This window comes from Ornithorhynchus anatinus, chromosome 4 (genome assembly GCF_004115215.2).
Source record: "Ornithorhynchus anatinus isolate Pmale09 chromosome 4, mOrnAna1.pri.v4, whole genome shotgun sequence".
NCBI lineage: Eukaryota > Metazoa > Chordata > Mammalia > Monotremata > Ornithorhynchidae > Ornithorhynchus > Ornithorhynchus anatinus.
This window is the reverse complement of record NC_041731.1, coordinates 59276098-59293008: the sequence shown is the minus strand read 5'-3', so window position 1 is coordinate 59293008 and position 16911 is coordinate 59276098. Positions and strand designations below refer to the sequence as shown.

Genomic DNA, 16911 nt, shown 5'->3' with positions numbered 1-16911 from the left:
CGCATTTCCTCCTGGCTTCGGGATGTCCCTCAAACTAAACATGGCCGAAACAGAACTCTCCTTCCCATCCAAACCCTATCTTCCTCCTGACTTTCCCGTCACTGCAGACAGATCACCATCTTCCCTGTCCCACAAGCCTCATCTCATCCTTGTCATTCAAATCCCATACTCGGTGTCACCAAATCTCTTCTATCTTTACAACATCTCTAGAACCCATCCTTTTCCCTCCAGCGAACCGGCTACTATGATGATCCAAGGACTTAGGCTATCCCACCTTGACTATTACACCTGCCTCCTTGCCGACCTCCTTGCCTTCTCTTTCTCACTACTCCACTCTGCTGCCCAGATCATTTTTCTAAAAAAAAGGTCCAGACCACCTTCCGCCACTCCACAAGAACCTCCAGTGGTTCCCCATCCACTTCCACATCAAACTTAAACTCCTTACCATTCATTGGCTTTAGAGCATTCGGTCGCCTTGCCCCCTCCTGCCCCCCAATTTCCTATTCCAACCCAGCCACTCACTTGGCTGGCTCTTCTGACGCCAACCTACTCACTGTACCTCGATCTCAATAAATAACAAAAATAATAATTAAGTGCTTACTATGTGCCAAGCACCGTACGAAGAACCGGCGAAGACACAAGATAATCAGTTGCCACTTGGACTGGCTCACGGTCTAAGAAGGAGGGAGAAGGGGTCTCGAACCCCCATTTTGCAGTTGAGGGAACTGAGGCACAGAAGTTCAGTGACTTGCTCAGGGTTACACGGCAGGTAAGAGGCAGAACCGGCACTAGATCCCAGGATCTCTGACTCCCAGGCGCAAACTCTTTCCACTAGGCCACACTTCTTCTCACCGCTGACCTCTTGGTCATGTCCTCCCTCTGGGCTGGAACTCCCTCCCCCTTCATATCATCCAGACCATAACTTTCCCCAACTTTAAGGCCTTATTAAGGTCCCCACCCCCTCCAGGGACCTTCTCCAAATAAGCCTTCATTTCCCCTTCTCCTCCTCCCTTCTATATTGCTCTGGCATTTAGATCTGTACCCTTTAACACTTGATATTCACCCCAGCCTCAGCTATCCAGCACTTGTATACATAACTATAATTTTTTTCAATGTCTCTAGATTGTAAGATCCCAGTGGACGGGAAATATGTCAACCGACTCTGTTATATCGTCCTATTATATATCTGTACCCTTTAAGCACTTGATTTTCACCCCACCCTCAGCCACTCAGCACTTGTATACATATCTATAATTTATTTCAATGTCTCTAGATTGCAAGATCCCTGTGGACAGGAAATATGTCGACCGACTCTGTTATACTGTCCTGTTATATTAGTACAGTGCAGACCACACAAAGCAAAAAGGAAATCTACAAAATGGATCCAAATCTGAATTGAAACAGGCTGTGGAGCTTTATCTGAGGAAAAGCACTGAATGTGTTAATCAATCAATGGCATTTACTATTAATAATCATAATGATAATGATGGTATTTGTTAAGCGCTTACTATGTGCCAAGCACTGTTCTAAATGCTGGGGTAGATACAAGGGAATCGGGTTGTCCCACGTGGGGCTCGCAGTCTTAATCCCCATTTTTAAAGATGAGTTAACTGAGGCACAGAGAAGTTCAGTGGCTTGCCCACTGTCACCCAGCAGACAAGTGGTGGAACCGAGATTAGAACCCATGGTCTCTGAAACGCTCTGGGCATGTCACTCCCCTTCTTAAAAACCTCCAGTGGTTGCCTATCGACCTCCACACGAAACAAAAACTTGTCACTCTCGGCTTCAAGGCTGTCCATCACCTTGCCTCCTCCTACCTCTCCTCCCTTCTCTCTTTCCACTGCCCACCCCGCACGCTCCGCTCCTCTGCCGCCCACCTCCTCACCGTCCCCAAGTTCTCGCCTATCCCGCCGTCGACACCCGGGCCACGTCCTCCAGCGGTCCTGGAACGCCCTCCCTCCTCACCTCCGCCAAACCCATTCTCTTCCCCTCTTCCAAACCCTACTTAAAGCTCACCTCCTCTAAGAGGCCTTCCCAGACTGAGCTCTCCCTTTTCCCTCTGCTTCCCCTCTACCCCCCCCACCTCCCCTCAACTAAGCCCTCTTTTCCCCCCTTTCCCTCTGCTCCTCCCCCTCTCCCTTCCCCTCCCCTCAGCCCTGTACTCGTCCGCTCGACTGTATATATTTTCATTACCCTATTTATTTTGTTAATGAGATGTACATCACCCTGATTCTATTTATTTGCTATTGTTTTAATGAGATGTTCATCCCCTCGATTCTATTTATTGCTATTGTTCTTGTCTGTCCGTCTCCCCTGATTAGACCGTAAGCCCATCAAAGGGCGGGGACTGTCTCTGTTACCGATTTGTACATTCCAAGAGCTTAGTACAGTGCTCTGCACATAGTAAGTGCTCAATAAATACTATTGAAATGAATGAATGAATGATTCCCAAGCCCGTGCTCTTTCCACCAAGCCACGCTGCTTCTACATGGCTTATCATTTACTACTATTATTACTTATTTATTGAATACTTACTGTGTGCAGAGCACTCTACTGAGGGTTTGGGAGAGTGCAACACAACAAAGGTGGTAATCAATGTTTCCTGTTAAGACTTCACACCGCACAGAATCCAGAGGAATTAAAAAAAAAAAAAAAAGGCCGACAAGGATATTGTGTCTCTAAGCGTTTTAGCCGCCAAAGCGTTCCCAGCTTTGTTTGCAGCCCAACCAACTCTGGAATCCGGCTGTCATCTGAGTTCACGGAGACAGGGTAGCGCGTCTGGGGTGCCGTTGCCGTGTTTCTTTTGCAGAACCTTCAGTACGGAGTGGGAGTTTACCACGGGCAGCTGCTGGTTGGGCTATTCTCAGAGAAACGTTCTGTGTGCAATTCTGAGGCGGCAGGTTGAGCATTTATCTGAGGCTGGCAACGACCCCTCTTTGCTAAGTCCTTTTCTTCCCTCTCTAATAATACTTGTGGTACTTAGAGAAGCAGCGTGGCTCAGTGGAAAGAGCCCGGGCTTGGGAGTCAGAGATCATGGGTTCGAATTCCACCTCTGCCACCTGTCAAGCTGTGTGACCTTGGGCAAGTCACTTAACTTCTCTGTGCCTCAGTTCCCTCATCTGTAAAATGGGGATGAAGACTGTGAACCCTGCGTGGGACAACCTGATGACCTTGTATCTACTCCAGCGCTTAGAACAGTGCTTGGCATGTACACTTAACAAATACCAACATTATTATTACTTTGTGTGAGAAGCAGCGTGGCTCAGTGGAAAGAGCCCGGGCTTGGGAGTCAGAGCTAATCCCGGCTCTGCCACTTGTCAGCTGGGTGACTGTGGGTAAGTCACTTCACTTCTCTGTGCCTCGGTTCCCTCATCTGTAAAATGGGGATTACGACTGTGAGCCTCACGTGGGACAACCTGATGACCCTGTATCTACCCCAGCGCTTAAAATAGTGCTCCGCACATAGTAAACGTTTAACAAATACCAACATTATTAATTTACTTGTTAAGCGCTTACTTTGTGCCAGGCACTGTATTAAGCACTGGGGTGGATACGAGCAAATCAGGTTAGACACAGTCCCTGTCCCAGATGGGGCTCGCAGTCTCAATCCCCATACTGCAGATGAGGTAAATGAAGCACAGAGAAGTGAAGTGACTTGCCTAAGGTCCCTTAGCAGACAAAGGGGCAGAGGCAGGATTAGAATCCATGGCCTTCTGACTCCCAGGCCCGGGCTCTATCCACTAGGCCCTGCTGCTTCTCTTACCTGTCAGCATCTCGTTCTCCTTCCGCCTCTTTTTGTTCGGCATCCCCATTCCCAAGAAAGAGCACCACCAAAAAGCAGCAGCAGAGCATAGTGGATACAGCACAGGCGTGGGAGTCAGAGGGTCACGGGTTCTAATCCCAGCTCTGCCACTTGTCTGCTGTGTAACCTTGGGCAAGTCACTTCACTTCTCTGTGCCTCAGTTACCCCATTTGCGAAACAGGGATTAAGACTGTGAGCCTCATGTGGGACAGGGGCTTGGTTTGCTTACATCCACCCCGGCACTTAGTACAGTGCATAGGACACAGTCCTATGACGCCCACGCCCGGGCTCTTTCCACTAGGATGCACTGCTTCTCAAAATATATATGGCATATGCCACTGTGCAACTTGTCAAGTAGTCCTCTTTCCTTCGGAAAATGGAATTTCTGGCAGACAGAAATGTTGTGAGCTCGGAAATTGTAACAGGATACCTTAGGAATAATAATAATAATAATGTTGGTATTTGTTAAGCGCTTACTATGTGCAGAGCACTGTTCTAAGCGTTGGGGTAGACACGGGGAATCAGGTTGTCCCACGTTGGGTTCACAGTCTTAATCCCCATTTTCCAGATGAGGTAACTGGGGCGCAGAGAAGTGAAGTGACTTGACCACAGTCACACGGCTGACAAGTGGCAGGGCCGGGATTCAAACCCATGACCTCTGACTCCAAAGCCCGGGCTCCTGCCACAGAGCCATGCTGCTTCTCTAACCAACCAACCAACCAACCAACCAACTCACCGCCAGACCACCAGGTGAACTTTGCTCACGTTCTTCCCTAGCGTTTCCCCTCTACACCTCAGCTACTGGTGGGTGAGGGACACGTCTACCAACCCTGTTGTACTGAACTCATCTTTGACTCGTCTCTTCATCTTTGACTCGTCTCTCTCGTTCACCCCACACATCCTATCCGTTACCGAGACCTGCCGGTTTCACCTTTACGATATCGCCGAGATCCACCCTTTCCTCTCCACCCAGACGGCTACCTTACTGCTACGGGCTCTCGTCATATCCCGGCTAGACTACCGTGTCGGCCTTCTCTCTGACCTCCCTTCCTCCTCTCTCGCCCCGCTCCGGTCTATTCTTCACTCCGCTGCCCGGCTCATCTTCCCGCAGAAACGCTCTGGGCATGTCACTCCCCTTCTTAAACACCTCCAGTGGTTGCCTATCGACCTCCGCTCCAAACAAAAATTCCTCACTCTAGGCTTCGAGGCTCTCCGTCATCTTGCCCCTTCCTACCTCTCCTCCCTTCTCTCTTTCTACCGCCCACCCCGCACGCTCCGCTCCTCCGCCGCCCACCTCCTCACCATCCCCCGGTCTCACCTATCCCGCCGTCGACCCCTGGGCCACGTCCTCCCATGGTCCCAGAATGCCCTCCCTCCTCACCTCAATCTAATTCTCTTCCCCTCTTCAAAACCCTACTTAAAACTCACCTCCTCCAAGAGGCCTTCCCTGACTGAGCTCCCCCCTTTTTCCCTCTGCTCCCTCTACTCCCCCTTCACTTCTCCGCAGCCAAACCCTCTTCTCCCCCCTTCCCTCTCCTCCTCCCCCTCTCCTGTCCCACCCCCTCAGCACTATACTCATCCGCTGGACTGTATATATCTTTACCACCCTATTTATTTTGTTTATTTTGTTTAATGAGATGTACATCACCCTGATTCTATTTAGTTGCCAGTGTTTTTACGAGATGTTCTTCCCCTTGACTCTATTTATTGCCATTGTTCTTGTCTGCCCGTCTCCCCCGATTAGACCGTAAGCCCGACAAAGGGCAGGGACTGTCTCTATCTGTTGCCGACTTGTTCATTCCAAGCGCTTAGTACAGTGCTCTGCACATAGTAAGCGCTCAATAAATACTATTGAATGAATGAATGAACTCTCCCAAGGCTTTAGAACAGCGCTCTGCACGCGATAAGCGCTGGAGAAATACCACTGGTTGACGGACTGAGGTTTGCGCTTCCGTGAACTGGTTGTCACCAGATCTCAGCTACGATGAAAGAGGATAGATTTAGCCATTTAATACCGAACGGCGTGATAGGAGCCCTTAAAATAGCTACATGGTCCTTCAGAGTCGACCTGAGAAGCCACCACTGGGGAGTCGCTCTCTGAATGGCAAGCCGAAGCTGGGGTTACAAAGTCAAGAAATGGAAACGGTTCCGGCGTCTGCGCCGCATCAGAATACTACTTCCATTTTATGCAACGGGAACATATAAGTGCCGCCGGCCGGGTGGTGAGGATTTGATTTCGAGCTCGTCGTGGGCAGGATATGCATCTGTTTGTTGTTGCACTGTGCTCCCCTAAGCGCTCAGTGCAGGGCTTTGCACACAGTAAGTGCTCAATAAATACCAGTGAATGAATGAATACTGAAGAAATCAACTGGAGAGAGAAAAAGGCAGAGGTTTTTTTGTTGTTGTTGTTGGGTAAAGGATTTCAAGTGCGCTTCCAAGGACGGCCCATCCGATCGCTGGCTTCTCCTCAACAGCCAAGTCAGCAGGGATTCTATCTCTAGAAGTTTTAACATTGCATCTGAGGACGGGAATACATCTAAGATGTCTGCCAGCGTGATTAACAACATAAATTAAAGCTCCATTTCCCCACATGGAATCTGAGAGCGCTACATGGTTCATGCCCAAATCTCAGGACCAGAAGAGAGAGAGGAGCACGGAAGTACAGAGTTAAGGGAAAAGGAGCTGGGGTCCAAATTACATATGAAGAGAAAGAAAGGATTGATACGGAGTCCAAGATAACCAGGGGCTTACAATATTGACCTCGGGACATAAATGGAGTGGAAATTTAGAGGGAAAAAAAATCAAAAATGGGCCTAGTAAACAACAGCATGAGAAAAGGGAGCCAAAACTAATTCAGATAGGAATCCCTGGCCAAACAAACAAACAAAAAATCCCACATAAACACTTGGTATCAATCTAACTAAAGCAGTCTGAAATAGCCTCTGTAATACAAACATTCTCTCCAATTCCATAACCTCTGCTTTTATATATAAAGTCCCTAGGATGGAAATCTGTCAAAAGAATTTTGAAAATTTAAATCTATTCTATTCTCTGGTTTGCCTTCAATCCAGCTGCTTACCGGTCCATTCAGAGAACTCAGTACAGTGCTCTACCTAAGTAAGCGCTCAAAAAATATGGTTGAATGAACTCCAACAATCAAACAATGATATTTATGGCCTGCTTACTCTGTGCAGATCATCGTACTGAAGTGCTTGGGATGTGGTTTTTAAATAATGCCGGTTATTTTTAAATACATATTGCAACATCTCTCAACAATCCACGAGAGGAGACGAAGAAGAATTCATCCATTCATTCAGTCGTATATATTGAGCGTTTACTGTGTGCAAAGTACAACATTGGGAGCATTTGGGAGAGCACAGCAATAAACAGACACATTCCCTGCCCGCAACAAGCTTACTGTAGATGTGACCCCTGCCCACAAGGAGTTTACAGTCGGGAGGGGGTGACAGTCATGAAAATAAAATTACCGATAGGGGAAATAGCACATACGTGATTGGCACAGTGGATAGAACACGGCCTGGGAGTCAAAAGGTCATGGCTTCTAATCCCGGCTCCACCACTTGCCTGCTATGGGACCCTGGGGAGGTCACTTCACTTCTCTGGGCCTCAGTTAATTCATCTGTACAATGGGGATTAGGACAGTGAGCCCCAAATGGGACAGGGACTGTATCCAACTCGATTTGCATGTACCCACCCCAGCTCTTAGTACAGTGCCTGCCACACAGTAACCACTTAAATATCATCATCATCAGGAGGGGCTAGGGTGATTATCAGAGTGTTTAAGGAATACACAACCAAGTCCAGAGGGAAGGATGGATAAGGGAAAATGAGGGCTCATTTTGGGGAGCCCTCTTGAAGGAGAAGGGATTTTAGGAAGATTTGGAAGATGGGGAGAGTGATGGTCGGTTGGATATGAATTGGGAGGGCGCTCCAGGTCAGAGAGAGGGCGAGCCCATGGGATCGGCAGCAGGACACAGGGGATTGAAGAGGGTAGGATGGCGTTTGAGGAGGGATACGTGCAGATTGGGTTGTAGGAGGAGATTAGCGATGTAAGGTCGGAGTAGGGAGAGCTGAAACACGACTGTCCCTTTCAGAAACCATGTTGCCTTCCCCCAACAGGATCAGCGTGGCTCAGTGGAAAGAGCCCGGGCTTGGGAGTCAGAGGTCATGGGTTTGAATCCCGTCTCTGCCATTTGTCAGCTGTGTGACTGTGGACAGCCTGATCACCCTGTATCTACCCCAGCGCTTAGAACAGTGCTCTGTACATAGTAAACGCTTTACAAATACAAACATTATTACTTTTCTAAGAGTTCACTGAGTAGATTCCACCATGCTTCATGGTTTAGAAGTAAGGATTAATGACCTCTAATTCTTGGGCCTCCTCTGAAACCCATCTGAGTTTGGGTTTACAGGGACAGTCAGCCAGTCTTCTGGTAGGGTGGACTGTTTTAATGACGGGCAACTGACTCGATAAATTCCTCTGCAGTTCTCTTGTACCTGTAATCAGGTTCTGGTGATGTGTTTACAATTGATTTTTTTTTTCAATTTAGAATAAAACATCCCGAAAGATTTCTACCTTTGGACCCGGATTCTTGGACCCGCCTGTTACAATACACAGTTCGGGTATGGGAACCTCCAGGACATCTCTTTCAGCAAAGGCCAAACTAAACAATTCTGTTGGATGGCTTGACTACCTCCTTTTCCCTCTTGAATTATTGATATCTAAAGGGATAAGGACCAGCAACTTACATGCTGTTTCCACTCTACTTGATTCCTGGTAAACAAAATAATTGATGGAAATTTTTAAAAACTTGCTTCAGTCCGAGGCTCCCGATTCCCCCCATTCTTAAATGGGTGAATCTGTGCGCCAGGTAACGTTATCTGAGCACTTGGCATTTTGTCTGTCGTACAACAGCTTCCTTAAAAGCAATTTTATAGTTTGCTTAAGAAAAGGCATATTACGAATGATACCACTAGATAGCTCAATTAACTAAATTTCTTATCCATATATCCCATATATCCCATATATCATTGGTGAATAAATGCAATATACCCAAGCCCGGCACTACAGACAGCAGAGAATGATTATGTTTTTATGGGACAGTTTTTTATGAGACGATTAATTTTTTCCCAGTTTACTTTGCTTCTCCCCGGGACATATCCTCCTAACTACCAGCTGCGCATTTTTGCACCCCCTCAGCACTTATGTACTTATAACTTCCCTTAGCATGACTGTACATACCAATTTATATGCTCTACTTAAGAATACGTTCATCTACATAGCCATTTGCCCATTCTCTTAGCTGATTATTTTGTGTCGGTCTCCTCCAAAGGCAGAAAGCTCCTTGAGGGCAAGGAACATGCTAATGCTATCCCTAGTAGCTTTCATTTTCCCCCCGACTCCCTCTCCCTTGGATTTGTATCCTTTATTCACCCCACCCTCGGTCCCAACAGTACTTACGTGTGTAACAGAAATTTACTTTAACGTCCGTCTCTCCCTTTTGACTGTAAGCTCCTTGTGGACCCGGGAATGTGTTTACCAACTCTGTGATACTGTACCTTTCCAAATGCTTAGCAGAGTGCTCTGCACCTTCTATGCGCTCAACAAATACCCCAGAATACTGTATTCCGCCAAGCACTTTATACAGTGCTCTGCACACTGTTGATTCTCAATCAATACAATCGGTTGTTTGCGGAGGAAATAACGGAGAGGTCGTTTTGATACTGTGGAGGTGTTAAAAAGGAGTCGTAAACTCCTCCTTTTAAAAGCTATTAAATGATTACAAGGACGTGCATTTGGGTGCTAAGAAACCTTATGGAAGACCCCCACCTCCATTTTCCTGAGAAAGTTATATGCTGCCCTTTCACGAAGACCCGGACTTAATAAGAACTATAAGGATAAGAATTATAACAGTTATTACACAAAAGGGCACGGCTCAGGGCCCATTTTGCAAGTCACATCACACTGTCCTGACGATAATGATATAGGCAGATAAGCCTCAGTTTAGCAATATAGCTCGGATCTCGCAGGGCCCTTTCCTGCTGCAATTCAGCAACAACTCTGCTTACGGGAAAAAGAGGAAACACTTCCCTGATATGATTGTATTAGCTAGGAGGAAGAAGGATAATGTCTGCTAGAGCGACAGATAACAAGAATCAAAGGAATGAAAAGAACAGTTCAATAATTTTCCTCTTCGTTTCTTCTTCAACGGATCACGCGACCTAAAAGCTTATACAAAGCTGCTAGCTGGTTTCATCATTGTAAGTCTGTCTCCATAAAATATTTTATTGAATCTATCCACACAAAAATACAGGCCGGTTTTACAATGCAGCCACACTTCCCAGTAACAGCTTCCCTACGGCCATTCTTTGGGAGCAGGAGGTAATTCAAAAGGCCGAGGGAAGGGGGGTAAAGTTGATTTTATTAATAATAATAATAATAATGTTGGTATTTGTTAAGCGCTATGTGCCGAGCACTGTTCTAAGCGCTGGGGTAGACATAGGGGAATCAGGTTGTCCCACATGGGGCTCACAGTCTTAATCCCCATTTTACAGATGAGGGAACTGAGGCCCAGAGAAGTGAAGTGACTTGCCCACAGTCACACAGCCGACAAGTGGCAGAGCTGGGATTCGAACTCATGAGCCCTGACTCCAAAGCCCGTGCTCTTTCCACTGAGCCACGCTGCTTCACACCAGGTACAAGCCTGGTTCATCCCTAAAACAAGAAATTTGCTCTATCGAAATGGGTGAGACTGAGGTGTTTTGGGGCCACAGCACTTGACATATTAGGAAATTAATCCTGCTGGATGCATCGTCAAGAAGCATCAGGCAACTATCATATATATGCTGCATCTCAGTGCTGAAAGAACAATAAATCTATGGCAGCCCAAGGGATGAGCGAGATGGGATCCATTCATTCACTCGATGGTCTTTAGTAAGCGCTTACTGTGTGCAGAGCACTGTACTAAGCACTAGGGAAAGTACAATCCAGCAATAGAGAGGGACAATCCCTGCTCACAACGAGCTCATAGTCTGGGGGTGGGGAAGGCAGACATCAATACAAATAGACAGCAATGCATTCATTCAATCGCATTTATTGAGCGCTTACTGTGTGCAGAGCTCTGCGCTAAGCGCTTGGGAAAGTACGATGCAGCGATATAAATAAATTAGGGGCTGGGGTGAGGGTGCTGGTTTTAAAACACCCCCCCCCCCGGGGGGGTGGATATGTGTGTGCCCAAGCTCTGCCAAAAATTGAGGCTTTTCCCCTCCACACCTCTCCATGCCACTCTTCCCCCCGTCATCTCTTGCATCTGGAGATGATGATCAAAAGCTGTTGTTTGGCATGGATTGTCTGTTGCCGAATTGCACTTTCCAAACGCTTAGTACAGTGCTCTGCACACAGTAAGGGCTCAATAAATTAACGAATGAACTGCGGGTGCAAAAAGTCACCACTCTCACACAAAAATGCTCCCGGGCAATCCGAAACCGGCCCTGCACGATGTGAGCTGCGGTGATTGGCTGTACTAAGTGCCTACTACGTGCAGAGCGCCCTGGGGGCTGTACTGAGCGCCAGGCTACACAAGTGGGATCCGGACACGATACTAATATAATACTAATATTAATGTGGAGGAGGAGGATGGTACTGGTTAAGCGCTTCCTATGTGCCAGGCGGTGTACTGAGCGCTAGGGTGGATGCTGGTTGTCTTCAGCTGGGCACGGTTCCCCAGTGGATGATAATAATAATATTAATGTGGAGAATAATACTAATATTAATGTGGAGGAGGAGGATGGTACTGGTTAATAATAATGTTGGTATTTGTTAAGCGCTTACTATGTGCCGAGCACTGTTCTAAGCGCTGGGGTAGACACAGGGGAATCAGGTTGTCCCACGTGGGGCTCACAGTCTTAATCCCCATTTTACAGATGAGGGAACTGAGGCACCGAGAAGTTAAGTGACTTGCCCAAAGTCACACAGCTGGCAAGTGGCAGAGCCGGGGTTTGAACCCATGACCTCTGACTCCAAAGCCCGTGCTCTTTCCAGTGAGCCACGCTGCGCTTCCTATGTGCCGGGCGGTGTACTGAGCGCTGGGGTGGATGCTGGGTGGGCACGGTTCCCCCAGGGGACGATGATAATAAAAACATTAATGTTGAGAATAATGCTAATATTAATGTGGAGGAGGATGGGGCTGATTAAGCATTTCCTATGGGCCAGGCAGTGTGCTGAGCGCTGGGGTGGATGCTAGGTGTCTTCATCCAGTGGATGATAATGCTAATATTAATGTTGAGAATAATACTAATATTAATGTGGAGGAGAAGGAGGAGGAGGATGGTGATGGTTAAGCGCTTCCTATGGGCCGGGCTGTGTACTGTTCACTGGGGTGGATGCTGGGTGGGCACGGTTCCCCCAGGAGACGATAATAATAACATTAACGTTGAGAATAATACTAATATTGAGGAGGAGGAAGATGGGGTTGGTTAAGAGGATGGTGCTGGTTAAGCATTACCTATGGGCCAGGCAGTGTGCTGAGCACTGGGGTGGCTGCTGGGTGTCTTTATCCAGTGGATCATAATATTATCTGGTGGATGATAATATTACCCAGTGGATGATAATATTAATGTTGAGAATAATGCTAATATTAATGTGAAGGAGGAGGAGGAGGAGGATGGTGCCGGTTAAGTGCTCCCTCTGGGCCAGGCAGCGTGCTGAGCGCTGGGGTGGATGCTGGGTGTCTTCACCCAGTGGATGATAATAGCAATATTAATGTTGAGAATTATGCTGATATCAGTGTGGAGGAGGAGGATGGTGCTGGTTAAGCGCTCTCTATGGGCCAGGCAGTGTGCTGAGCGCTGGGGTGGAAGCTGGGTGTCTTTATCCAGTGGATCATAATATTATCTGGTGGATGATAATATTACCCAGTGGATGATAATATTAATGTTGAGAATAATGCTAATATTAATATGAAGGAGGAGGAGGAGGAGGAGGATGGTGCCAGTTAAGTGCTCCCTCTGGGCCAGGCAGTGTGCTGAGCGCTGGGGTGGATGCTGGGTGTCTTTATCCAGTGGATCATAATATTATCTGGTGGATGATAATATTACCCAGTGGATGATAATATTAATGTTGAGAATAATGCTAATATTAATGTGAAAGAGGAGGAGGAGGAGGATGGTGCCGGTTAAGTGCTCCCTCTGGGCCAGGCAGCGTATTGAGCGCTGGGGTGGATGCTGGGTGCCTTCACTCAGTGGATGATAATAGCAATATTAATGTTGAGAATTATGCTGATATCAATGTGGAGGAGGAGGATGGTGCTGGTTAAGCGCTCTCTATGGGCCAGGCAGTGTGCTGAGCGCTGGGGTGGAAGCTGGGTGTCTTCATCCAGTGGATAATATGAATGTTGAGAATAATGCTAATATCAGTGTGGAGGAGGAGGATGCTGGTTAAGTGTTCCCTATGGGCCAGGCAGAGTGCTGAGCGCTGGGATGGATGCTGGGCGTCTTTATCCAGCGGATATTATCCAGTGGATGATAATAATGTTGAGAATGATGCTGATATTAATGTGGGGGAGGAGGAGGATGGTGCCGGTTAAGTGCTTCCTATGGGCCAGACAGTGTGCTGAGCGCTAGGGTGGCTGCTGGGTGCCTTCATCCACTGGATGATAATAGTAACATTAATGTTGAGAATAATGCTAATCTTAATGTGGAGGAGGAAGGTGCCGGTTACCAAGATCCGCCCTTTCCTCTCCACCCAAACGGCTACCTTACCGCTACGGGCTCTCGTTATATCCCGGCTAGACTACGGTGTCAGCCTTCTCTCTGACCTCCCTTCCTTCTCTCTCGCCCCGCTCCGGTCTATTCTTCACTCCGCTGCCCGGCTCATCTTCCCGCAGAAACGATCTGGGCCTGTCACTCCCCTTCTTAAACAACTCCAGTGGTTGCCTATCGACCTCCGCTCCAAACAAAAACTCCTCACTCTAGGCTTCGAGGCTCTCCGTCACCTTGCCCCTTCCTACCTCTCCTCCCTTCTCTCTTTCTACCGCCCACCCCGCACGCTCCGCTCCTCCGCCGCCCACCTCCTCACCGTCCCTCGGTCTAGCCTATCCCGCCGTCAACCCCCGGGCCACGTCCTCCCGCGGTCCCGGAACGCCCTCCCTCCTCACCTCCGCCAAACTCATTCTCTTCCCCTCTTCAAAACCCTACTTAAAACTCACCTCCTCCAAGAGGCCTTCCCAGACTGAGCTCCTCTTCTCCCTCTACTCCCTCTACCACCCCCCCTTCACCTCACCACAGCTAAACCCTCTTTTCCCCCTTTCCCTCTGCTCCTCCCCCTCTCCCTTCCCATCCCCTCGGCACTGTACTCGTCCGCTCGACTGTATATATTTCCATTACCCTATTTATTTTGTTAATGAAATGGACATCGCCTCGATTCTATTTAGTTGCCATCGGTTTTTACGAGATGTTCTTCCCCTCGACTCTATTTATCGCCATCGTTCTCATCCGTCCGTCTCCCCCGATTAGACCGTGAGCCCGTCAAACGGCGGGGAGCGTCTCTATCTATTGCCGACTTTTCATTCCAAGCGCTTAGTACAGTGCTCTGCACATAGTAAGCGCTCAATAAATACTATTGAATGAATGAATGAAAGCGCTTCCTATGGGCCAGGCAGTGTGCTGAGCGCTGGGGTGGATGCTGGGTGCCTTCATGCAGTGGATGATATTAATGTTGAGAATGATGCTGACATTAATGTGAAGAAGGAGGAGGAGGAGGATGGTGCCGGTTAAGCTCTATCTATGGGTCAGAGAGTGTGCTGAGCGCTGGGGTGGCTGCTGGGTGCCTTCATCCAGTGGATGATAATAGCAATATTAATGTTGAGAATGAAGCTGATATTAATTTGGAGGAGGAGGAGGAGGGTGCCAGTTCAGCGGTCCCTAAGGGTCAGATCCCTAAGGGTCAGACGGTGTGCTGAGCGCTGGGATGGCTGCTGGGTGCCTTCATCAAGTGGATAATATGAATGTTGAGAATAATGCTGATATTAATGTGAAGGAGGAGGAGGAGGATGGTGCCGGTTAAGCGCTTCCTATGGGCCAGGCAGTGTGCTGAGCGCTGGGGTGGATGCTGGGTGCCTTCATGCAGTGGATGATATTAATGTTGGGAATAATGCTGATATTAATGTGAAGAAGGAGGAGGAGGAGGGTGCGGGTTGAGCGGTCCCTAAGGGCCAGGCAGTGTGCTGAGCGCTGGGATGGCTGCTGGGTGCCTTCATCCAGTGGATAATATGAATGTGGAGAATAATGCTGATATTAATGTGAGGAAGGAGGATGGTGCCGGTTAAGCGCTTCCTATGGGCCAGGCAGTATGCTGAGCGCTGGGGTGGATGCTGGGTGCCTTCATCCAGTGGATGATAATAGCAATATTAATGCTGAGAATGATGCTGATATTAATGTGAAGAAGGAGGAGGGTGTGGGTTGAGCCATCCCTAAGGGTCAGGCAGTGTGCTGAGCGCTGGGGTGGCTGCTGGGTGCCTTCATGCAGTGGATAATATGAAGGTGGAGAATAATGCCGATATTAATGTGAGGAAGGAGGATGGTGCCGGTTAAGCGCTTCCTATGGGCCAGGCAGTGTGCTGAGCGCTGGGGTGGCTGCTGGGTGCCTTCAAGATCCAGTGGATAATATTAACGTTGGGAATGATGCTGATATTAATGTGAAGGAGAAGGAGGGTGCGGGTTGAGCGGTCCCTAAGGGTCAGGCAGTGTGCTGAGCACTGGGGTGGCTGCTGGGTGCCTTCATGCAGTGGATGATATTAATGTTGGGAATGATGCTGATATTAATGTGAAGAAGGAGGAGGAGGAGGAGGGTGCCGGTTAAGCACTTCCTATGGGTCAGGCAGGGTGCTGAGCGCTGGGGTGGCTGCTGGGTGCCTTCATCCAGTGGATAATATGAATGTGGAGAATAATGCTGATATTAATGTGAGGAAGGAGGATGGTGCCGGTTAAGTGCTTCCTATGGGCCAGGCAGTGTGCTGAGCGCTGGGGTGGCTGCTGGGTGCCTTCATGCAGTGGATAATATTAATGTTGGGAATGATGCTGATATTAATGTGAAGGAGGAGGAGGGTGCGGGTTGAGCGGTCCCTAAGGGTCAGGCAGTGTGCTGAGCACTGGGGTGGCTGCTGGGTGCCTTCATGCAGTGGATGATATTAATGTTGGGAATGATGCTGATATTAATGTGAAGAAGGAGGAGGAGGAGGAGGGTGCCGGTTAAGCACTTCCTATGGGTCAGGCAGGGTGCTGAGCGCTGGGGTGGCTGCTGGGTGCCTTCATCCAGTGGATAATATGAATGTGGAGAATAATGCTGATATTAATGTGAGGAAGGAGGATGGTGCCGGTTAAGTGCTTCCTATGGGCCAGGCAGTGTGCTGAGCGCTGGGGTGGCTGCTGGGTGCCTTCATGCAGTGGATAATATTAATGTTGGGAATGATGCTGATATTAATGTGAAGAAGGAGGAGGAGGAGGAGGGTGCCGGTTAAGCGCTTCCTATGGGTCAGGCAGGGTGCTGAGCGCTGGGGTGGATGCTGGGTGCCTTCATCCAGTGGATAATATTAATGTTGGGAATGATGCTGATATTAATGTGAAGAAGGAGGAGGGTGCGGGTTGAGCGGTCCCTAAGGGTCAGGCAGTGTGCTGAGCGCTGGGGTGGCTGCTGGGTGCCTTCATGCAATGGATAATATGAAGGTGGAGAATAATGCCGATATTAATGTGAAGAAGGAGGATGGTGTTATTAATGTGAAGAAGGAGGCCGGTGCCTACGGCTGGCCAGGTCCAGGTGGGACTCACCGGGTGAAGGCGAAGTACATGAGGCTGACGATGGTGAAGCTGAGCAGGGTGATGGTGTGGGGCCGGTAGAAGAAATCGAGGGTGATGTCCTCCACCTGCTGCTCGTTGATCATGCGGAAGTGCAGCTTGTAGTTGACATCGTCCTTGCTGAGGGTGCGGCTGCCCCCGCGGGACGCCATGGCCACCCCGGGCCGGTCCTTCTCCCGCCCCAGGCCGGGCCCGAGGAGGGAGCCGGCCCGGACGCGCCCAACCGCTCCGCGCCCGCC

At 48.8% G+C, this 16911-nt stretch overlaps 1 protein-coding gene across 1 annotated transcript in view; it reads right to left on the bottom strand.

Moving 5' to 3' along the window:
- Positions 1-16894, bottom strand: part of PTDSS1 (phosphatidylserine synthase 1) — a 66372-nt gene extending 49478 nt beyond the window's left edge. The window contains exon 1 of the mRNA XM_029063898.1: positions 16646-16894. Within this exon, the coding sequence (XP_028919731.1) occupies positions 16646-16824 (179 nt within the window). The 5' untranslated portion in view covers positions 16825-16894. The remainder of the gene's footprint in view (positions 1-16645) is intronic.
- Between the last annotated feature and the right edge of the window lie 17 nt (positions 16895-16911).